The sequence below is a fragment of the Rutilus rutilus genome (genome assembly GCF_951802725.1).
Source record: "Rutilus rutilus genome assembly, chromosome: 3".
Taxonomy (NCBI): Eukaryota; Metazoa; Chordata; class Actinopteri; order Cypriniformes; family Leuciscidae; genus Rutilus; species Rutilus rutilus.
Window position 1 is genome coordinate 52,401,189 of NC_140211.1, and position 19,549 is coordinate 52,420,737.

Consider the following 19,549-nt stretch of genomic DNA (forward strand, 5'->3'; position numbering starts at 1 on the left):
CAATGACTGAATGTTTCTATGAAAAGGATATCAGAAAGCTCAAATTTGACATGTTTTTGTCAAGATACAGAAATATGTTTGGATATTTGTTGAATTGTCAAGTGCATCATCTGACACAGAGTGGAGCAAGCAGCTCGCTTTATACTGTTTTGCCCAAGTATAGCTCAGTATTAAGTAGCTTGTTTGATTTACACTACGGCTCCACTTTTTGTATGTGACTGACATAAAACCATGCTTGCACTTCTATTAAAGTAACATGTAAATCTCTCTGCATTTAGTTGTTTTTTGAAATCTTTGTGGAGTTTTTTGGAGGGAAAAAGTATGCTGCATAGCCTTAGGGAGAGTCGCTTTCAGCCCAATAGTCTGTAACAAGTTGCTGTCTAGTTATATAATGTCTTGGGAGGCCTGGCTCGACTCCCGAGCTTGTACTTGTCATACAACCAAGCTATGTGGCAGCTGACATTGAAGACTGAACCGTGTTCAAAATAGTTCTGCAATTAATCTGCTATTTGGGATATAGGCTACACTGGAGGAAACATGTAAATTACAGTCAGCGTCGGCCATACCAGTTATAGTGCAAATAATTATTTACATAATAATAAACATATGCATTGCTTGTAAAAGTACAAGGACATCAGTGATTACACTTAAAAAAATATTTCAATCTAAAGATTGATTACTTCACATGACAGATACTGTGTCTGGGAGTGACATTTTTATTTGTTGTTTATGGGAAGGATGAAATGAGAGTGTGAGAATGCTGGACAAAAACATGTACGGTAACTTCACACACACCATTAAATGAATCATATGAATTTCTAAGCTTTCTGCAGATAATGGCTCAGATTTGCTTAACTAAGATCACAGTTTATAAACGACTGGCTATTACTCTGGTCAAAGCTATGGGCTTTGAGTGACTACCCTTGTGGAAAAAAGTGCACTTAATTGTATTGAATGTGCACTTGTAGTGTACTTCACATTTAAAAAAAATTACATCCAGATAACATAACACATAAAGAGAGTATACACTTTCATGACTTTGTTTCTTAACACACTTAAGTACACTTTTAAAAGGTGCACTTTGTAATAATGTCAACTTACAAGTTTTACTTTAAAGTGCATTTTGCATCATGTTTTAATAACCTTTCGTTGTGCTTTAAAGTACACTAATTTTGATGTGTTGATTAACATATGAACTGTCAACGCACATTTAAAGTTAATAAGTTTTAATTGTACTAAATTGAAAGCTTCATCATTATGTGAAATAAAAATATTACATACAAGTTTCAATTAGTTTACCATGAATGCTTATAAATTCGGCAGTACACATTATAAAGACATTAGAAGTAATTATGAAATTACATATAAAGATGTTAAATGCTAATTGTATTTCATATAAATATATAAACTGTAATGCATTTTTATTTAATTGCAATTATAATGCACTTAAGTGTCTGAAAACATTATTATTTCTGTAATAAGTACTCTTTTTAAAAGTATACTTAAGTTTAAAAAAAATTCACTTAACATTTTTTATATATATATATATATGTATATAACAAATCTAATTTTACTTATTAACGAAATATGGAGTATTATGGTTGCACTTTATTTTAAGATGTAGTTACAGTACATTGTACTTACTCAAATAAATATTGAGTAATATTAATTAACTACATGTACTTACTATAGAGTTACCGTTTTGGTTTAGTTACTTGTAATTATGCATAATTTACTGTTATTACTAAGTGCATGCAGTAATGTATACGTCACCTTAAAATAAATCATACCTATTAAATTATATAAAATGTGTTGTTATGAACCTGCTACGGGGTGTTTTATATCTTTGCTCCAAATCATAGAAACTAGGCCACTGACCATGTTAACCAAAACTTGGAACTGAAACTCAAGAATGTCCCGCTAATGAATGAACTGTACAAACACAGTGAAGTCATAACCTGAGCAGACACCTGCTGTGTCCATTACACTCAAAAGTGTTAACGTATGTCTGTTTGTGTGTGATCAGCTCTATTAATAACCGCATGCTGGTTCAAACGGACAGACTAACAGCTGGCCCTCCCTCTGACACCCTTCTCCCCTGTAGTCCGCTCCACCAGAGTCCCTCAGTCCTGGTCAGAGAGGGAACAAGCACAGGTTGCAGTGATCCAGACTGACCCCACTAACCTCTGTTAAAGGATACTGACACAACCTGACACATCGCAGGTAAGGAGCCCCTGCCTCGGGTGCTTATGCAGCAGGGATGTGTGGGTTGTGTGTACAATGTGTTAAAAAGTTCTGTCAACTTTTCTGACTGCCAACATCAACATATAATGATATACAATAATGTCTCAAAGCAGTACGGTAAGGTCGCAGTCGTCACTGGCCCTGATAGACTGCATATGGGGCTGAACTGCATTATTCCGGTCATTTATGATATGTGCATGTTGTTGGTTTCACATATTGATGTAGTTTGTGTATTTAGCAAATAAAACATTGAGAGAATGAACTAAAATGCCTTAGACAAAACACTGAGGTCAAGGTACAGTATACTCTACCTAATGGGGGAGGGAGGGAGGGGGGGTTATGGTCCCTTGTGAAAAAGAAGTATACTTTTGACTTTTTTTACTTTTTACTCTTTTTTTTTTTTTTTACTTTTAAAAATAGTGTTTATTGCGGAAATAATATATTTTATATTTTAATAATACATTTTAATATATTTAACTGAATGTAATGCGTTTTGGCATGAAATTACATCAAATTTATATTAAATGCAATTAGTTGGGTTTTTGACCCACTTAAGTACATCTTTATATGTGATTTCACTTGGGATTCAACTCTCTTTATAATATTGTTAAAGTTTACTGCTAAATGTACTGCATTTATGGTAAATTTAGAATATACTTCAATGTCATTTCTATTAATTTTTTTTTTGATTATGTATTTAAATAGGCCTATATTTGCAATTGCACATTTAAAATGAAAAAATTAAAATTTAGTACATTTATTAACTTTAAACGTAATAATAAATAAAAAACTACAGTTCAAATTATAATCAAGTACATTACATGTGCTTTAGTACGTTAGTCAACCAATCAAAATAAGTGTACTTTTAAAGATAGTTAAAACATAATGATTTAAAATGCACTTAATGTACTCTCTTTAAGTACACTTAAGTGACCTTTTATGTCATAATTATATTATCTGCAAGTACATTTTTTTCAATATAATTTTAAGATTAAAAGTACACTAGTGCACATACAATATACACATAATTTCTTTTTTACATATGTTTTAGGCATGAACCATAGTACCATTCTTTAGTATGGTACATGGTATGTACATGGCAACAATTCAAATTTTCGTTTAAGTTTTTAATCTAATTTTAGATCAGCTTTTTGTTTCAATTATTCAAATAAATTCTTTTTTTATAGTTTTAGTCAACGGTAACAACACAAATTCAGCCCTGTTAGAGAAGCTTTCCATCAGACATTACAGTAACATGGTTAGCGAATAGCATGTAACAGCACAGTAATGGATGTGGACACAAACTACCACCTTTCCCCTGGTAATCCCGCATGGTGTGACATCACAACCTTCGGCTGCAACGTTCTGTCGAGTTGGGTCTATATCAGGCATATCGATTCACAGTCCCCTGCAGAACTACACAGGGAGCAATGCCTTCGCTCAGACGTCATGTTTAGTTGCTCTGGGTTATTTAAAGGGATCTGCTAGTGTCAGCCATTCAGCAGGTGTAATAAATGTCACCCACTGGACTATGAATGTCATTATGTGTTTGTTTGTTTGTTTGTTGTGGTTGAAAATGTGTGAGATTGCAAGGGGCAAAATGTTGTAGATTCACATTCCCTAACTTTGTTTTCCACAGACAGCATGTCTCAGCATACTCTGATGTCAACACAGGAGAGGAAAATGCAGGCGGCTGCTATTTGTAGAGAGATCCATGCAACTGATGGTACTACCATTGATTTATTACTAACCTCTCTGTGTGTGTGGTATAGTATAGTGTGTGTGTGTATATATATATATATATATATACACACACACACACACACATGTATATATACACGCTAAAATGTATTTAGAATATCTCTTGTGCTTATCAAAGCTGCACTTATTTGAAAGAATTTTAAATGTAATTTATTCCTGTGATGCAACGCTGATTTTTTCAGCATCATTACTCCAGTCTTCAGTCACATGATCCTTCAGAAATCATTCTAACATGCTGATTTGCTGCTCAAGAAACATTTCTTTTACTATCAATGTTGAAAACAATTAATGCTAATTAATATATCTTTCTGGAAACTGTTATACTTTTATTCATGATTCTTTGGTAAATAGAAAGTAAAAAAATATATATATTTTTTTTTATAACATACTAAAAGTATTTACTTGCACTTTTAATTGTTGCATCTTTACTGAATAAAATTATTTCTTTTTTTAAAAGGCTTTCAAGTTAATATAAACCTAGTAATATAAACATACTGTAAACGCAAACAAGCTAATTATAGTACATTTAGATATTTTGGGGACAAATTTGTAGAAGTAACCAAAACCTGACAAAATCTCCAAAAACCTCCCTTTAGGGACGTCCTCATTTGTAAATCTGGTCTAAAAATAAAGTAATTAAAGGGTTTTTTTTAAATGCAAAACTGAAAGTTTTGTGTGATGGGTGGGTTTAGGGGTAGGGTTAGAGTTAGGGGATATAATATACAGTTTGTACAGTATAAAAACAATTATGTCTATTGTCTATTCAATGTCCCCATTTAGATAGCTAAGTGTGTGTGTGTGTGTGTGTGTGTGTGTGTGTGTGTGTGTGTGTGTGTGTGTGTGTGTGTGTGTGTGTGTGTGTGTGTGTGTGTGTGTGTGTGTGTGTGTGTGTGTGTGTGTGTGTGTGTGTGTGTGTGTGTGTGTGTGTGTGTGTGTGTGTGTGTGTGTGTGTGTTCACTACTCATTGCTTCTAATGCGTGTGCACTAACTTGGATGGGTTAAGTGCTGAGGACATATTCTGAGAATGGATTACCATACTCGGCCTTCACATCATGTCACTATGTTACATTAAAATACTGTTAAGATTTGTGTAATCACATTTGTATAGTGATTAGATTAACCACACCCTGGACAGCTAAAAAAAATACTAATCCGTAAAGATGTATAACTACCGAGAGCAACTAATCCTTTTGTAGTTGTCTGTTTGAAACTCTATTTCGGGGAGCGGACAACTGATCGGCCAGTGGCTGACGGCAAGATGATGCTTGACAGCTGTAAGAACATACCAGTAGGATAAATTTTCATCCTTTGATATGCCTGTAAGAGCTCCCCGAGTGACCTGCATTACAGCCTTCAATAACTCAATTTGGGCCTCTGCTAAAGGCAACTGACAAACTAAATTGAATTGTTGATCAGTTATCAGGAACACTGCAGCATCACAGTTTATACAAGGGTGTCAAACTCAGTTCCTGGAGGTCCACGGTCCTTACAGAGTTTAGTTCCAACCCTGCTTCAATACGCATACCTGTAGTTTCCAAACATGCCTGAAGGACTTGATTAGCTGGATGAGGTGCATTTGATTAAGGTTGAAGCCAAACTCTGCAGGGCTGTGGCCCTTTAGGAAGTGAGGATACGTTTTCACAACAACAATGTACTAAAAACGGCCAAAATGCATAAAAAGTGTTCTGTTTTTATTTAAAAATTGTGTCGTGTAAACGGGCCCTGATTTTGACAGCCCTGGTTGAGAATGTATAGCCCTATTAGGACGGGATTAGTTTAACGTGGAGAGGTGGGGAAACGGCTTTTACCTCCTGTAAAAAGGTTCGGAAAAATTACCTCAGGTAATACTCCCGTGCGAATAGACCCGCTGTAAATTTCCTGTTTAAAAGTAGTTTTCTGTGTTTTTTCATGTATGAAGGCGCTTGAAAAAGCCTTCAGTTGCGTTCTGTGGCAAAATGCAAGTTTTTTCCACATACCATTCATATCAAAAAGAAGGTCGAAAGAGAAACTTTTTAGAGAAACTTCTTTTAGCGTAAGGTAAGTGCCTATTACCAACATAATCCAATCTGAATTTAATTAATACATTGTTCGACCGGACCTAACTGTTTTATATAGGCCTATATAAATATAGGCTGTGTTTGCACACGTGATATCAGAAAGCAACGTAATACGCACATGACGACAGGGAGGTGACGGCGGTGCGTAAATCGAGTTCCCTCACACTTCTGCTAGTTTTACTGAGATTTCTTATCCTGTGCAAATTGGCCATTATTATTACAGATGTCCTGTGGTAAAATCACATTACTCCATCTACCAAACTAATCCCGTCCAAATCACTAATTTGACATATTTTGGGCGGTTACCTTGTAAAACTAATCCCATCCGAATAGGGCTTATGGCTGCACAACTGATTACTTCATTTAAAATACATGTGATGGTCAGGCAGGGTAACCCATACTCTGTATTTGTCCTCTGCATTTAACCCATCCAAGTTAGTTCACACACATTAGGAGTAGAGAGTAGTGAACAGACACACTACAAATGTGGTCACACACAGCCAGAGTAGTGGGCAGCCATTTTGCTGTTGCACCTGGGGAGCAATTGGGGGTTCGGTGCTTCGCTCAAGGGCACTTCAGTCATTTCCTTGCGGTATTGAGAATCGAACCCGCAACCTTCGGGGGACCAGTCTGACTTTCTAACCATTAGGCCAATACTGCCTATTTTTAAAATGAAATTGTGTTGACGTATATATTGTAAACTTACTCAGTTTTTACTCTTTTCCACAGAAGCAGAGATGGATCTAGGAAGGAAAGTTAGCGCACCAAAGGAAATCATGTTGGAGGAACTTTCCTTAGCATCAAACAGGGGCTCCCGTCTCTTTAAGATGCGTCAGAAGCGCTCAGAGAAATACACCTTTGAAAGTATTCAGAATGAAGCCAACACACAGCACACAGTAAGTGCCATTTGTTACATAGAACACAGAGTCCGTGGTCCAAAAGCACAGAAGGTCTGTGTGTGGTTACATACAATTCAAATAACCACAAATTCTCATTGTAATGACCGTTCCGGTTTTCTTTTCTCAGATTGATGCCATTTCTCTGGGCCCAAGTGCTGAAATGACAAACATTTTAAGTCATGAAAATTGTCTTGGAGTTGACCAGGCACACAATACACTCAACCCTGAGACTATTGCCCCAGGTTAGTCAATTTCACAGCCAATTTTTGGAACCGCATTGTACTTATGCTTTTTTTGACAATTGTTAATTTTCTGCCCTAGAGCAGACATCTTCAACCCTGCTCCTGGAGACCCAATGTCCGTTTGATTAGGGTTGGAGCTAAACTCTCCAGGACAGTGGGTCCCCATGAGCAGGGATAAAGAACTCTGCCCTAAAGTGTCTGGGCATCAGACATCACAAGTGGTAGAGACCTCAAACTTTGTTGGGATGGTTCCAAATCCCCCCTCACTACTCAGGCACCCCCACACACACACACATACACACACATGCATCGGTCATCCCAAAACCCTGATGAAAGTTATCAAAAGAATTTTGATGAAGACATAAGCCAATTAAAGGCACTCTATGTAATTTTTCGCCACTAGAGGTCGTTTATTCAAAACAAAGGCGTAGCTTGATGACGCCTTGATTTCGCAGAATCATGGGAGTTGTTGTCTTCGCCTCTACAGCCGGTGGAGAATACGACGGGACTCGGACAGAAATCATATTCATGGATGATCGTATTGAAGATTTATTAACGTTCCGAAAGCCGCGCGAAGGCCGCTGGAGAGATTGCTAATGAGAGACGAGCACGACACACAGCTCGAGAGCAGTGGAGCTTTTATTATGCCGCTGACCGCTTCCGCTTCTCCAGTCATGCGTATGTGGGGTAGCGTTTTATCATATTAGATACAATTGAGTGTGTTGAAAGTTGTTATAATGCTACTCTGTGCGTTTGCTCTGCGGCTACTATGGCCTCGTTTACACTGCAGGTCTTGATGCCCAATTCTGATTTGTTACCTTTATCCAATTTTTTTGACCGTCCGTTTACACGTTCTTTCAACTGTGACCCATATCCGGTTCATGTGTTTACACTTGACATACTATCTGAAACATCGTGCAGGGTTAAATTCTCAGATGGACAAACGCGAAATATGCTTGATACTAGCTCTGCGATATAAGCAAAGTTCACCAAACATCAGCATGATTTTGAGGCGGAGGAGGACGAAAAGTGCCACCATTGCAGCCTGCGCTCATGCTTCAGTTATTGTGTGCGAGAGAGATCTCAGGACTGGCGGGAGCATATTCTGTTTAAATATTGGCTTTAACGAGGAGCAGTGGGTCCGAAATTTTAGGATGAGCAAGCCAACATTTGATATGTTGTGTCAACGTTTGTCCACATTCCTCTCCTACGACGACACGACGTTTCGTCGGGCCATCCGTCCCTTTGCAGATGCGCGTCGGGGTTTGTCTCGACATTAAACCACGGAGACGTTGCCTCATGCCTCAGAAAATCCGATCTGCCTGTTTACATGACAGTCGCATTGGCACATATCGGATTTATTTCCACATATGAATGAGGCCTGAAACCGATCTCAAAATATCTGAATGCATGCGTTTTGTTCCTGTTTACACTGTCATAGAACACATCCGATCTGTGTCACATATGAGCAAAAAATCGGAATTGGGTCACATTTCACTGACAGTGTAAACGAGGCCTATATGAGACACATATGAGCTAGATAGATATTAGGCATGGTAAAACATGGTACTCACGGTAAATCAAGAAAACTAAATTTAAACAAAAAGACTAACTGTGTTGAGCTGTATAACAATGATTAGTTTTCTGTCGATGAATGGATCCAAACAGTGGCTGACCTGTCTAATAAAACACATAATATATTAAAGGTTGTATCAGTGATTTCAGGCCCAAAAAAAAATTATCACATTCATCTAATCTTTCCTAACGATCTGCTAGCTGCCCGCCCCATAAGCATGCCGTCAAAAAAACGCGTCTCTGTAGGCAGCCTAGGCTGAGATCTGCACACAAAAACAATTGGTTTCACCAACCACTCAAAACCAAAACAAATAGTGTTCCAACCAATCACCGACAGGGGGAGGGTGTTGTGAGGTTTTGTGCTCGTGCACGGCTGCAAGCAAAATCGGAGCTGGAGAAGAAGCTGGCTCAAAACCTCACAACACCCTCCCCCTGTCGGTGATTGGTTGGAACACTATTTGTTTTGGTTTTGAGTGGTTGGTGAAACCAATTGTTTATGTGTGCAGATCTCAGAGCCTAGGCTGCCTACAGAGACGCGTTTTTTGACGGCATGCTTATGGGGCGGGCAGCTAGCGGATCGTTAGGAAAGGTTAGATGAATGTGATAAAAAAAAATTTTTTGAAAATCACTGATACAACCTTTAAAGTGTCTTTTGTGTTTCTATGGTTTCTATAGAATAAAACCTGAAATTGGGGGTAACGTGGGTATGATGTCATTGATAGGCGAAGCATGGGCACAGTCCGTGTCCTGGTTAAAACTGCTTATTTCTCTGGATTTAAACATTCTTAGAAACATTTGGGATCATGTAAGTACACAAATCAACAAAATATATAATATAACAATTTTCTAGTGGTTTTTGTATATTTTGATCCAAAAATCTTACATAGTGTGCATTTAAATGGTCTAGCATCGCCCATTTTGACTATGACTTGACACTGCTCAATGCAGTGAACAAAACTTGATACTACAGAGCCCTTACAGCAGAGGAGTCCAAGCCCCTGGAGGGCCACTATCCTGCAGAGTTTAGTTCCAACTTGCCTCAACACACACCTGGAAGTTTCTAGTTTGCTTAGTAAGACCTTGATAAGCTGGTTCATGTGTGTTTAACTGGGGTTTGAGCTGAACTCTGCAGGACACTGGCCCTCCAGGAGCAGGATTGGACACCCCTGCTGTAAAGGGACATGGTGATGGAAAAAATGTTTATGTTTCAATGCTTTTGCAATCTCAAAAAGGTTTTGCGAGCGAACGCAAAGGTTCTCGGGGGAACGCAAAGGCATTGACATCTTTTTTCCTCCGATCTCATATTTTTCCCATCACCATGTCCCTTTTAGGGCTGAGTCCGAAATCCCCCCATATACGCTCAAATAGGGCGTTACTTGAGGGGACAGCCATTTGTAGTGGTGTCCGAAACCACAGCGGACGTTATTGAGTGCACTCTTTCAATCCCACATTGCACTGCATTAACGATTGTACATCCGATGCACGCTCAACGGCTGTCCAAATTCACTCACTCGTTTTCATCCACTCCTTCAAGTGAACCGTATTAGTGGACTAATAGGGAATAGTGAATGAGTGGTGGTTTAGGGGGCGATTTCGGATTCAGCCATAGACAACAGGATATTCTGAAGATGCACACCAAATAAAGTCCAAATCTGCCAATAGAGGGTGCTACAAATAAAAACCTGTCATAATTACATAATAATCATCACTGGGAACAGAACACAGAGAAACCGAAACCAAAAGAGCCTACACATGACAATGAATCTAAACTTTGATTATTAATGTACTGCTTCTGTGATGTATTTAATACACAGTATATAGCATTTACTGTTACATGCTGCACACTACATCATTTACATCTTGAGCATGTCATTCCTGTGTGAACAGTGGCCGTAGTGTCCTAACAGGAAGCTTGTTAAGTGTTTCCTGTGTCCTTTAAGCAGTGGCACAGAGACGCAGCTGTCCATGATAACATCTTAAACAGATTCTATCCTTATAACTCCCTGATATAGCCTTAAGGCTTGGCCACCCTTCCTACTGTAGATTGGTGGATGAGCGCACATTTACCGTACGTCCTGCTATTTTAGTGTCTTTGAGGCTTCATTAAGAAGGGGAGGGGATGATACGAAGACCGGCAGAAGAATTTTTGATTATAAATAAACAAGATTAATATCAGACAAAGTCTCACTGTGAGAGAGAGAGAGCAGCCACTGGTTTCACGCTATGCATTTAAAAGTGATATCCGGAGGGGGAAATATATATTTATATAGAACAATATTTATCTGACAAAATTATTTGGCAAAAGAGGTAAACTATGGCTACAGGTGTTTTTACTATGCAAAAACTAAATTTGTAGAATTCATATGAAAAAAATACATTGACTACAGCATAATGAGTTATTAATATTTTGGTTCTCTCTTGTTTTTGCATGTGTTCATAATCTCTTTGTCTGACCAAAAATTGTGTCTGCACAATTTGGCATGTTTCATTTTGATATAAAAAATCTAACAATTGTCTCCAAGCACGACTATGCAATATGCTTACAAAATCTAAAAAAAAATAAAAAGTATAAAATTTGAATAAAGTGTGATGTTAATTTTTCTAGGCTGGACATCATTAGACTAAAACTGAACTTTGATTTGACATATTTTGGGCGGTTACCTGTAAATGCATTACAAAGAAAGGAATTAAGTCTCAAATATTTTTCACTAACACCATCTTTCGACATTTTTGAGCGAATTCCTTTTTCCTGTGCCCCACTAGTCAGCAAGCATAAATTGCCTCCTAATGAGAAATGTTTCATAGCTCATCAGCATCTTGATGTGTCAGAGCACTGCCCCATGAAAACAGTGTCTAAAAACAAATCCCCCCTGCTGTATTTTCATTTCTCTGAGGCCCGTTGAACTGGCCAGACCCTCAGCACTGAAATATGCATTTTTTATTTTTTTTCTTGAAGCCAATAAACTCAGGAAGGAGATTGTCCACATGAGGGTGATATGTGACAGAACACCCACATTACATAACTGCTGTTTTGGGCTTGCTGGCCCTGCCAGTGAACAGCGATTTGAGGTATACTCTTTTTGAAGGGTCCCCCTCCGTCCCTCCACAGCATGTTTTAAAACCTTGTGAAGCCTTTTACTGTAGATTAAATGATGACCAGACATTGTAATATCACTGTAGAATCTAACAATACCTTAGCAGTAGCTAACAGTGTGCTAGCTGTCCATACAGAATAACAATAACCTAAAGGTACTGTAGTATAATAAGCTAAAGAGCTAAACCCTCAGAAGATGTAGCAATATTCCCTTTTTAACTTTACTTGTGAAAAAGAAGTGGACTTAATTTTACTGAATGTGCACTTGTAGTGTACTTCAAATCTTAAACCTTTCAAAAACTGTACTTGCAGATAATATAATATAAATAAAATAATTGCTTGATAAGTGGTTGATTTTCCTAAGCTCAGGAGACTTTTTGATTCTTATATATCTCTTAGTTTAGTATCAACAGTGTCTCAGATGTTTCTTCTAAAATTCCTTAGGAGAAATAAAAGTAGTCACAACTGAGACATGAGAAAGTTCTGAGAGAAAGGGTCCAAAATGAAAATGAACAGTGAGAAACATGGGATATCTCTTGCTCAGAGTGTAACATGTATATTCTGTCATGTTCTGTTTTGGTTCTGTGTTTCCTGTGTTTTTCCTGAGTTCCAAGTTATTGTTAGTTTGGTTGTTAATTAGTTCCGGCACCTGTTCTATGTTGATTACTCTCCCGGTGTATGTAAGCCTCATCCTTCCCTTGCGCTTTGTAACAAATCTTTCCCTCGCGGGTCAAAATAACTCGAAGCCCTAAAATTATACTTAGCTTTTTTTTGTCCATAAAGCTTTATTTAATTTCATTTTGATAATATTTTATCTATTTTTGAATGCATTTTTTTTTTTACTTTAAATTACTAGGTTTTATCAATAAATAATAAATAAATAATAATTTAAGCACATTACATCCAATTTAAATTATATCATGCATAACCTTTTTAATTCAGTTCAAAATATCTTACATTGGGTGTCTTTGCCGACCTCTTGTGGAAATAAAATTATATAACATGATATTTCATGACTCTTGCCACTAGATGGCCTTATAGCTCTATTTGGAGCAAATGAGCTGTTCCGCTGGGTCCTAAAGTCAGTTCTTTCAGTTTGTATTCAGATACACATTATACACATTATAAAGTCTCTTTTTGGGGGGTAAAGTTTTAGCATTTTTAGTAAGAATTTTGAGCATTTCTAGGTTTTTCTATGTGTACTGAAGCATTCCTCGTATTCCATTCATTTCTAAGGGGGTCAAATTGACCCGCGGAGAAAGATTTGTTACTTTTTTATATTTCAACCACAAAACTCCTCGAATCTAGTCAAGTTTTTTTTTTTGTATTCGTGGTTCAAGTGCGACAAAAGTCCTAGGGTCCCGGACCACTCCGATGAACACTCAATTTAAAAATAAAATAATAATAATTTAAAAATGAGTTTCGGGTCAAAATGACCCGATGGAAGGATGAGGGCCCGCAGTTCTATCAGTTCATCTTTGGTCACATCAATGTTTAGTATAGAAGCTTTTGTTTTTTCTCCTGTATGTTCTTCTGAGTTATTAAAGATTGTTCCCTTGAATCTCCTGTGCCACACCGAACGTGACACATTCTTTTATTTTATTTCTTATTATATTTCTAAACTCTAGAGCGACATTCGTCACAATTGTGTACTCATGGGATCGAGTCACTTCAAAGATTTTACATACGTTATCAAGACAGTAGAGAAAGGTAATCAGTAAAGGACAGTGATGTGTCAGAGAGAACTAGGATTATAAGTAGCTTCTGGTCCGACAGTGGAAACACAGCATGGTTTTGGGCTCGGTGCTCCGGGCCCAAGGCTTTTAGCCCGGCACGGCCCGTTTAAAGCCCTGGCTCACACTGGCCCGGCAGTGGAAACACAGCTAGTGACAGCTCAAACAAGCAAAAACATGAGGGCTCATATCATAAATGTTTAAAAACTCTGCTCTCTTTTTGTTTTGTTTTTACATTGCCTGCACATAAATTCGCTGGCTTCCATGGCAGATCACACTATAAATAAACGCGTAATCGTTTACTTAATGTTCTCTGGGTTTACTTCGGATCTGATAAGCAATTAATCGGAATTGAGCACTAAGGCTCGCAGTGTGAACGAAGCCTGATGACCTCGGTAAACTGACACTTATTCAATTAGAGAGCTCTACATTTCGATGTTCTCTCTTTTAAATGCTCATTTTTTCATTTTCTGATTATGTGCTTCTGACACTTTTTTTTTTCACTTGAGCACTTCTTGTTTTTGTTTTTTTATTCAGATGTCTTTTAATCCCTAACTGTGTTTTTGGTAACACTTTGCTTAAAGCCTTTATGTATAATGCATTGTAAAGGTATTCATAAAGTATATTATTATGCATAATATCTTTTCATAAATAATTGTAACCAAAGTTAAAGTGCATTATATTTGCAGATTCCTTGTTGCATCTGAAATTGGTTGTTTGCCATGCGTTTTAATGCATTATATTTTCTAAAGGTGTGTTCAATGAATAGATAAGTATTATAACCATGGTTACAATTATTCATGAGATCATAGGTGCATTATAAGGCATAATTAATGCATTAGAAATGTCAAAAAATGCATTAAAAAACTCCTTTTATTATGCATTATACTGTATAAGGATGGATGCCGCACATTGGTGGTGGTTGAGGAGATTGCCCCTTCTATGTAAAGCGCTTTGAGTGCCGAGAAAAGCGCTATATAAATGTAATGAATTATTATTATTATTAAGGGCTTTAAGTAAAGTGTTTCCGTGTTTTTCTTTATCGGCATTTTTTGTCATTCAGCATGTCTTGTAAATGTTTATGCCTTATGGTCAAATAAAGCTTTTTTTTCCCCCATGCTTTCAACAGGCTATGGTGGTCCCTTGAAGGATGTTCCCGCAGAGAAGTTCAACTGTACAGCAATGCCCAGATCCTACCAGTCCCCCTGGGAGCAGGCCCTCATCAGTGACCCCTCTCTGGCCGAAACGCTGGTCGCCCGCATGCCTGAACCTGAAACCAGACATGAGATACCTCAATACAAGAGCTTTAACAGGTTTGTGCTATACTCAAAACTTGTAAGAAATCGAAAATAACCATTCAAAATTGAGTTTCTTAGTTAAAATTCTTGGACTAACTGTGTTTCATTCATGCGCATTATATATATATATATATATATATATATATATCAAAATTGACCCTATTTACATTGTTAGTGCACATTACTGTGCAAGTTAATACAAAGAAGAAAAATTGTTTGTCGTGGTTATCTTTAATCAAAATCTGCTTCAGCTCTGGAATGGCGTTCGTTGACTTCGTTCTCTAATGACGTCAGTTCCTTTAGGCGCGTAGTGTTTCTTTACAAAGTGACATCGCCACCTACTGGCCTGTCAGCATAATACAGCGTTTTTGGTCATTTTCGCGGGTGGAAAACGTTTCCGTTTTTACTACATCGTTGTCGTGCAAACGTATCCTAAGGCCCTGTTTACACGAGAACGCTCGCGGGTGAAAACGTAAAAATATTTGAGCAGATGTGCCTTTCGTTTAGACGGCGACGGCGTTTTTGGGGCTTAAAAACGCAAAAAAAATGAAAAACCACCCTCCAGAGTGGAAATCTTATAAACGCTCCACCGTCGCGTTTCCGTCTAAACGGTAAAAACGCAAAAGTCTGCTAGATAGTGAAGGGCGGCACCGATCAGTGCTTCACATTGCCACCTAGCCGCCTGGAGTGCATACTACATTGAATTTCACACACTTTTGCGTCACCATATGCACGCAGATTTCCCCCCCATAACGCTCGTCTAAACGCAGAATAAAAAGTTTTGCTTTTCTCTTCAGATCGTTTCCGTGTAAACGTATCCTTAGTTACCAATAACATTACTACAGAACATGCTCAGCTTATTGCACTGGTCCATTCTAGTATAATGCCCAATTTTCACAATCAAATCAATTCCCAGTGGATAAAATAATAATGGGCCATTTTTCTTTTGAATATTATCTTGCATATGTAAATATGTCAAATTACAAAAATAAAATGGTTTACAAATGCTGTGCTATGTTGACTTTTAAGTATATTTGTTGGAAACCTGCCTGAACATGTTTAATGAGCGGAAAGATGCCATCCAGCAGTATCTGAATTAGAGCCAGTCAGCAAGATAATCTGATGAAGGGGGTAAAATGATCTAAAATGTTGCAGGTTTTGTACAGTATATGCTACACTTTTTGCTGTAAGATTGTTTCTGTTGTGTTGTCTTACAAACACCATAAATCTCTCATTAACTGTCACTCCTCTAATTGAAGGGTGGCTATTCCATTTGGTGGCTTCGGCAAGGCACCCAAAGTCCCTGTTAAACCTCTTGATGTGGAACCCGGCCACGCCATTCCAAGTCCCATGGCTAGAGCACCTGTCGGGGTCCAACGGCCCACCTTCAACAGAACCGCCTCAGGCTGGGTTGCTGACAGTGCTCCTCTGATACTTCCCAGCATCCCCCTTGAGCCCATATCATCTATGTCTTTCACATTTATCCCAGAGTCAGATGACCTCTGAGCATTATCCTTGTTTTTTGTGAACTTCATTATCACTGGAATACACACTACCGGTAAAAAGTTTGGAAAAATGATTCATCTTTATAAATGTTTTTGAAAGAAGTCTCTTATGCCCACCAAGGTGCCCACCACCAAACTATAATAGTTTTTTCTATTTTTATATATTGTAAAATGTAATTTATTCCTGTGATGCAAAGCAGAATTTTCAGCATCATTACTCCAGTCTTCAATGTCACATGATCCTTCAGAAATCATTCTAATATGCTGATTTTCTGCTCAAGAAACATTTCTTATTGTAATTAATCCTGAAAACAGTTGTTTTCTTTCTTCTTCTTTTTTTGTGGAAAGCATGATATAGCCTACTACCATTCCAAAGTTTGTGAAGTAATTAAGACTATAAAAAGATGAAGAAATTAAAGGGGCCCTATTATGCCCTTTAACGAAGTCTTGATTTTGTTTTTGGGGTGTACTAGAATATGTTTTCATGCTTGATTGTTCAAAAAACGCATTATTTTTCACATATTTTACATTATTACAGCTCCTCTCGCCCTAGTCTGGTTGAACGGGCTGCTGTCTCTTGCATTCGATGAGAAAGCCGCTGATGGGCACAGCACATGTCCATCACAGCTCAACTTCAGCCCATTCATTTACGATGAAGCCCCTCCTTTCGAAATACGAAATGTGCTGTGATTGGTTAGCGGGCCAGTGTGTTGTGATTGGCACCGCTTAGCGTATGTTCGGGAAATGTCCCGCCAATCCATTACCGCGAGTTCTTCTCTAGTGTAAAAATAAATTAGGATGGTGTCGATTTCAAACCATTTCGAGCCTAATTCAGACCCTGACAATGTTAACAAATGAACGAAAATTCTGCTTTGCATCACAGGAATGAATTACATTTTATATTTATACATAATATATTATAATAGAAAACAGTTATTTTTAATTGTAATCAAATAAATGCAGCCTTGGTGATCAGAAGAGAATTCTTTCAAAAACCTTAAAAAATCATAATTATTCCAAACTATATGCTGGAAGTGTAAAACACCTGGAATGTATGTAAACAAAAAGTAAATGTAGCATACTGAAAATATAAGACACTGAAGTAAGGCTATTATATGGCATGCAGTGACTGATTTCTGATGGATTATTGGAAATATCTCCTAATGTTGATCTATACCATTTCACTAAGCTAATGTAACCCAAAGACAAGAAGGGCTTGCCAATCTGCCCATATAGACCTGTAAATATGTATTTATCAACATTTGTTTAAATGATTGAATAAACAAAGCATTCAATGAACTTGTGTTTCCATTTAAACAATTTTCAAAAGTAGCTTTTTGGCATTAACACAGCATGCACTAGTAGTAAATTAGAATCCAGTAGTGCATGACTACTGTACGCACTGCACTGCTTGTGTCGGGTTTTTTCACTACCAAGGTTAGAGTCTCCAGGGCTGACAAATTGAATCTGTTTTCCTGACGCAGCCGAGATGAGCGATGAGTCTCTTGCCTTTTGTAAGGCTGCTGTCTCTTGCATTCGATCAGACAGCCGCTGATGGGCACAGCACATGTCCATCACAGCTCAACTTCAGCCCGTTTACACTCAGCTGGGTCTGTGCTTAGCATAAAAGAGATGCAATGACATAAAAGGGAAAACGAGGTGAATAAGAAGCAGCTTTGACATTTTTCATCACATACAATGCTCTCGAGGACCTTCTGCAGTCAAATATTTGTGAATAATTGATCGTAGAAACCGATTTGTGCGGTGCTAGGGAGGGAAGTGGTTTATTATGTACATTATGCATAACAGATGATCTACTTAGCTGTTTAAAACCTGAAAATTATAGTTACGTTTGTTTCACAAAGGTTTTTGCTGTCAGTGTGGTACAGAATTTCTATTTGGTAAGAAAGCATCTGCTAAGAACATATACACTTTTGAAAAAAAGGTTCAGTATGGTTCTATATAGAACCCTAGGGTTCTTGACTTAATTTTTAAAGTATACTAACTTTTTTTGTTCAAAATTAACTAAATTCAGTCAATACATCATTAATCCTTCTTCCAATGTTTTTGTCTGATTCACTATGGTAGGCCTATAAGTGTTAATATTTTAGAACTAGTGGGATGAGTTTTGCGGGAAATTGTGTACATGTGTCACTCGCCTGTGCCTAGGCTACGTAAATTGAAAATATGTCAAATCTCAAACCTCCGGGAAATCTCCTATTTTAAACAAACGCTGAATCTGCTGGGAAAGAGAGAACGTGACTGAGCTCGTAATAAAACAAGAATCAACATTGGCTTGGCTTTTCGGAGATGGTGAGAACTGAGGGATTTGAAATGTTGTAAAAGCGATTCGGAGATGACGCTTTTATTAGGTATTTTATTGAACCGATTATTTTCCATATGTAGCTATAGCTCTGTAACAGAGTTCGTATATCTACTGTGAAGGGTCATTTCATTATGGTTGTTGTAGCGCTGTGCTGAAATTTATTTTCGGTTCAAGTACCGTGTTTATTAATGGGTAAAACATCTTTCGTTAGTAAGCTTGAGATCTAAACTGGTTATATCTCTTAAGCCTAGTGGTGAATGTTTTATGAGCAGTATGATAACCATATAGTCACGCAGAGCCGAAGCACAACCAAAACAATGTTCTTCCGCAAAATGCATGCAGTTTTGTTGTTTAACTGCTAGAGGGCGACAGTGTACCTTTAAAGAACCATTTCTGCCAAAAAAGTTTCTATACAAAGAGAAATGTGTTAAATTATTGCATAATACTTTTATGTTTAACGGGTTATTTAAAAATGTTCTAATGATGAAGTATGTTTACAAGCTCCTTGATTCATTCAATTTTGATTTTAATTAAAAATGAATAAAAAAAACATGAATTCATTTAAACTATTAAATTATCTCATGATGGGAACCCCTAAAATATTCTATATATGAAGCGTCTGACAGAAATATTTAGAACCTTTTCTTCTAAGAGTGTAGAAGAATCGGTGACCAATATTACAGGATGTAGTAGTACAAATGAAAGTAAAGTTGTTGTGTTTCATTTAGAAAGCCAGGACAATGGGGTGCACAGGACTATGCCTTGTCATATCTGCTTAATTATAAGACACTGGGCAGTTGAAATCCTTGACCGCA

At 37.5% G+C, this 19,549-nt stretch overlaps 1 protein-coding gene across 2 annotated transcripts; it reads left to right on the top strand.

Moving 5' to 3' along the window:
• The first annotated feature begins 2,090 nt into the window (after positions 1-2,090).
• On the top strand, positions 2,091-17,707 carry myoz2a (myozenin 2a). 2 transcript variants are annotated; one of them, XM_084405391.1, is made up of 6 exons: positions 2,091-2,223; positions 3,884-3,970; positions 6,792-6,958; positions 7,089-7,203; positions 14,735-14,918; positions 16,163-17,707. In XM_084405391.1, exons 2-6 carry the CDS (start codon positions 3,889-3,891, stop codon positions 16,407-16,409), a joined length of 795 nt encoding a protein of 264 aa, XP_084261517.1. In that variant the 5' UTR covers positions 2,091-2,223; positions 3,884-3,888; the 3' UTR covers positions 16,410-17,707. The 2 variants fall into 2 exon arrangements, with proteins under 2 accessions (XP_084261517.1, XP_084261518.1); XM_084405392.1 differs by lacking the exon at positions 3,884-3,970.
• Positions 17,708-19,549: the final 1,842 nt, after the last annotated feature.

Excerpts from the sequence above, each read along its gene's own strand:
- myoz2a (XM_084405391.1), top strand. The coding sequence starts at position 3,889 with ATGTCTCAGCATACTCTGATGTCAACACAGGAGAGGAAAATGCAGGCG. Across the intron at positions 7,204-14,734 it reads CCCTGAGACTATTGCCCCAG|GCTATGGTGGTCCCTTGAAG; the intron begins GTTAGTCAATTT and ends TGCTTTCAACAG. Across the intron at positions 14,919-16,162 it reads CAATACAAGAGCTTTAACAG|GGTGGCTATTCCATTTGGTG; the intron begins GTTTGTGCTATA and ends CTCTAATTGAAG.